The 5,048-nt window shown below is 32.8% G+C and overlaps 1 protein-coding gene across 1 annotated transcript; it reads left to right on the top strand.

The window, feature by feature from the left end:
* Positions 1 to 332: 332 nt before the first annotated feature.
* LOC123663938 lies at positions 333 to 4,594 on the top strand. The gene is made up of 3 exons (XM_045598578.1): positions 333 to 432; positions 535 to 600; positions 4,425 to 4,594. Exons 1-3 carry the CDS (start codon positions 333 to 335, stop codon positions 4,592 to 4,594), a joined length of 336 nt encoding a protein of 111 aa, XP_045454534.1.
* The last annotated feature ends 454 nt before the right edge of the window (positions 4,595 to 5,048 follow it).

The raw sequence follows: 5,048 nt of genomic DNA, 5'->3' as shown, positions 1-5,048 counted from the left end.
ATCCAGTACCACTCAAAATTCCTGCTTAAAATATTGAGCAACCCAACTGGGCTCGACCTTATCACAGCTAAATAATACTACTTTCAAGCAGTGTTGTGTTTCTGTTCGTGAGTAAGGTGACCAGAGTTCCTGGGGGGAATAGGAGGTAGGGTCGACAACGTACTTGCAATGCTTTTGGTGTTGCAGGTGTCTATAGACTATGTTAATTGCTTACAATCAGGTAAGCCGTACGTTTCTTTGCCGACCTAGTTAAATAATAAAAAAAATGTTTTTTTTTTCAGGATTCATCAGAGCCGCCGTTTTATTCTAGTTTAGCCTCTGTATTTTACACAATGACATTACTCTGCTTACCGATAATATTATTTGAGATGACGAAAAACGAAATTGATATTATTAAAGAGATTTTAAGAGACAGATATCTCGGAAAATCCGGTAATATTGTACTTACTATAGTTTAAAAAATAGCAATAATAAATATAAGTTTGCATTAGTGACGAAAGAATCAGAATGTTTTTAACTTCAATTTTTTTTTAGATGAAAAAGAAGAGCTGGAAATTCAAAATGCCTTGGAATACATCAATCTACGACCCTTGAAAAGCAGTATTTTACGAATGTTTCCTATGGATTCCTCCCTTCCATTGAAGTTTACAGCTTTATGTATTATGTACTTAATTGTAGTAGCTCAGTTAACAAATTTACTGATGTAACCATATCTTAAAAACTTTTTGTGTATTTAACACCTTTAAAGTCATAATTATTGTATCAGTAACTGCGTTAAAGTTATGTTACTAGTTTTTAAGTGGATCCGCGTAAAATTATCCTCGTAAGGCCCAAATATTGCAACCTAATACGGCCTAAGTAATATCTCTTCCTACTGTGAACACAACCCATATTAGTTTGAAAATGACAAATTGACATCGTTGAGATTAAAGATATGGTCAAGGTTGATAATATTTAATAGACTCATTAATTTGTGGATTTCATTAAATTAAAAAAAAAATTAAATAAAATACGTTTACTTCATTAGTCACAAATTTAGGTCACTTGGCCGTTATTTCATAATATTGGGAACTGTATTGGACCGCAACAACTAGATATTTTCTTCTCAAAGTAGATAATTAGGCTTTAGGAGTAAGAAATCGTTAAGCTAGAAACTAGTTAATAAATACTCAATTCAACCTTAATTGCGCATAGTAGAGAGAACATTTTATGACGGGATTCCAGAAACGTAGTATCGGCTACACAGAAATTTGACATATATGGGAGCTGTACCCACGATCTCTATAGCTCACCAGCTAGTGTCTGTATTAACTGCGTCGAGGCATCATAAAACAGTTCTGACCAGGTTTATAAGCTAAAATTATACTAAAGTTCATCAAATAAGCTTCGATTATTTTTTGAGACTAAGATATTTAATACTTATTATAATTCCATTAACGTTCATTTGTATGAAATACTAAAAAATTAGAAAAAAAGAACTGTCGTTTCGTTCTCAGTTGTATTATAAATATTATTTTGATAAAACCCTTGCACCAGTGGCTTAGCGAGCTTAACTCGCGCCCGGATCACAATACCTTTTTAGACCAACACAAAAGTAGCAATTCAATTAATACCATAATAAAATTATATGATTTGTAATGCACTCATACTTTTTTTAAGCTTTCTAGCGTGGTTTATAAATAAATAATTAGAAATTGAAATAGTCTTTCTCTTTCATTAACATTGAATATACATATAATAAGGCCGCTGTGTGGCTACAGTAGTAGAGAATATAGCCACCCCCTATCTTCCCGTGAGTGTCGTAAGAGGCGACTAAGGGACACAGTTCCACTACCACCTTGGAACTTAAAAAGCCGACCGATGGCGAAATAACCATCCGATTGCTGGCTTTGAAATACACAGGCCGAAGACGGGCAGCAGTGTATTCGGTGCGACAAAGCCAGCCCTGCGGTCACCAATCCGCCTTCCTAGCGTGGTCACTATGAGCAAATACATGAGTGCACGTATTTTTTGGCGTGAACTTGTCAAGGCCTATGTCCAGCAGTGGACTGTGATATTGGACATGGATACCTAATAGCGATCGTTACTAATAGTAGGGTACATGTTTCCGCCAACCCATAGTGGAGCAGCGTGGTAGATTAAGCTCTGATCCTTCTCCTACTTGGAGAAAGAGACCTATGGCTAGCAGTGGAATGTTACAGGCTGAATCGTCAATAGAAAACCAATATTTTATATATACATTACATACTCACTCAGCCTATCGCGGTCCACAGCTGGATATACGCCTCCCTAAGTTCGTGCCAGATATCCCGGTTTTCCGCAATCCTCATATTCTAGCCTACTATACATTACATACAATTAGTTCAATTGTGTATGTTAATAAAATGATTATGTTAATTGAACAATGAAATTATCTCTTTTGAACTATCAACATTATTAATAAGTGCTCTCTTGTTTACTGTTTATTACACTTTTGTAATTGGTACACGTACCAACTGTAATACTGTAATATAAGTAAATTAGTATTTAAAATCGATAAACATAACGATTTTATAATATTCTAATTCTATTTTTGTATCGCCATAGCATTTAATATAGTTATTCTTCGACGTTCCATTGAAACGGTCGTCGTAACCCGACTGGAAAGGCAATTTTGTTTTCTACATTTTATTCTTCACATCATGAAATCATTAGGATTATTTAAAAGAATCATAATTCTCCGTTTACTTTTTGGTTATTACCACGAACTGGAATATTCTAAATCTCTTAAATTTATGTTACGTTTGTATTGTTTTTTGTTTATGACTTCCTGTATTATTATTTATATAAGTATTTTTCCATTTTCTTTGAAAATTTTGCAAAGTAATACGTTTAGCATGCTTGATTTAGCGTCGAATATTTTACTATCATTGGTTCTTAAAGAAAATTACTTACAAATTATGTCTGTTTATATTGAAAAGACTTATAACCTACTTAATTTAAAACGCATCATGTTTAGTTACATTTTATACTTACTGATTGCTTTGATATTTCTTATTCGTCTAATTTTCACATATACCTTTTTATTGATTACGGACTGGCGTGCACCTTTTCCGTCAATTGTTCTTATGAGTTTGTTCAGTAGTTATATATCGAAAGTTATCGTTTTTGATATAATATATCATATTATGAAAGCTGCCAGAATGAAAATTGATGTTAACTATTTTACTATCACTGCTACTCAAGAGGAAGAAATTAAAACCAGAGTAGAAGTCATAAAAAAAATTGAAACTGTGTATCATAATACTTTAGATATTTTCAGAAAAATAAATATTGAAATCGGAAGTTGGGTAAATATTGTTTTTTTTTTGTTGATATAACTAAGTGACTTTCGTTAAGTTGATTTTTTGGTATATTTTCAGATATTTATTACGGTTGTTATTTCTATACCTAAAATTGTACTCTACGCTTACAAAACTTTTAAATATATGACAGAAAAGGTAAGAAAAAGTAATATATAAAAAAAATATAAATCTGGTGAAAGCAAATTTTTAACCAACTTCAAAAAAGGGGGAGGTTACTCAATTCGACCGTATATATATATATTTTTTATGTATGTCCAGGGATAACCTCGTCGTTTATGAACCGATTTTTATAATTCTTTTTTGTTAGAAAGGAGATATCCCTGGTGTGATACCGTGATAAAGAAACCAGGATCCGATGATGGGATCCCAGATAAATCGAGGGAAACTCGAAAATTCGTATAACTTTTTACTGTGTGTACCGATTTTGATGATTTTTAATTTATTCGAAAGCCGATGTTTACAACGCTTACAACTTTTGGAGTAATGTTTGATAATGCGTATTTACTTGACTAATTTTTCGTCTACCTACGTTGTATTACTTGTCAATATAATTGAAATCGGAACACAATTATTATTTGTTTTAGGATTTTGCGATACTAAGGATTATTTCTACTCTTACTGTTGTGTTTTACACTATCGCCTGGTTCTCTTGCCCAGCTTTTTTATTTGAGATGATACTACATGAAGTTGAGAACATTCGTTCTATTTTGACGTCAATTTCTTATGTTCAAACAGGTACTGATGCTTCATTTAATTCCCCCAAACTTCATATGAAGTTGAACCAGATATTAGCACCAAATATATTCTTTTTTTTTCAAAACTTTTATTTATCTTTTAGTGATAACTGAAATATATTTACTCGTTTTAGTCAGCAGCTCAAGAGAAAATTATCACGTCTCGAATATCTTGAATGACGGATTTCCATACACCTTTTCAAACCCTATTTAACCCTCATAATTTCAAATTTTTGTCATAAGTGATTTAGGCATTGCATTGATCTTTCAGTTTATAAACGTATATTGAGAATTTTGTTTAGTTTGAAGTATGAAATAGTGTTTATATATTTTTTTCTACTTTTAGATAAATTACTTCTTTCGCAAATTCAAAAGACCTTGAACTACATCAAACTACGTCCTTTGAAATACAGTATTTGGAGAATATTTTACATGGATGCACTTCTGCCGTTAAAAATTGTCACCATTTGCGTTACATACATAATTGTGGTCACTCAATTTACAAGTTCGGTGTAATAAATGATATTAAAATAAAATTATTTCGTTTTTCTTTTATTCACTCACTAAGGTTGTGTGTACTACTCAATAAGGTACTGTGTACTGTAATAGGCTGAAATGATGATGATGAATGATGAAGGTTACTAAATTTTTGATTACTTTTTTTAACCTTATAATCACCTAGTTGAACATTTCGCTGATCATCAACTGCTCCACTGCGGGTTGACAGATATGTTCCTTACTATGAGTAACGATGGCTATCAGATGTACATGATAAAAACCGGGACCGACGGCTTAACGCGCTCTTCGAGACACGGTGGGAAGACCCACTAGGACTACACAAGCAACTAGACCACGGCAAACATGTATAGGCAACAGCCACTAACCAGTGCTGTGACCGTTGCGCCAACGCGTCGTTAGGGTTTCGATAGATGGCGTTGTTTTATTCGTTTATTTACCATTTGATATTATA

This window comes from Melitaea cinxia, chromosome 21 (assembly GCF_905220565.1).
Source record: "Melitaea cinxia chromosome 21, ilMelCinx1.1, whole genome shotgun sequence".
NCBI lineage: Eukaryota > Metazoa > Arthropoda > Insecta > Lepidoptera > Nymphalidae > Melitaea > Melitaea cinxia.
The sequence above is the reverse complement of the archived record's forward strand: the minus strand, read 5'-3'. Positions and strand labels throughout refer to the sequence as shown.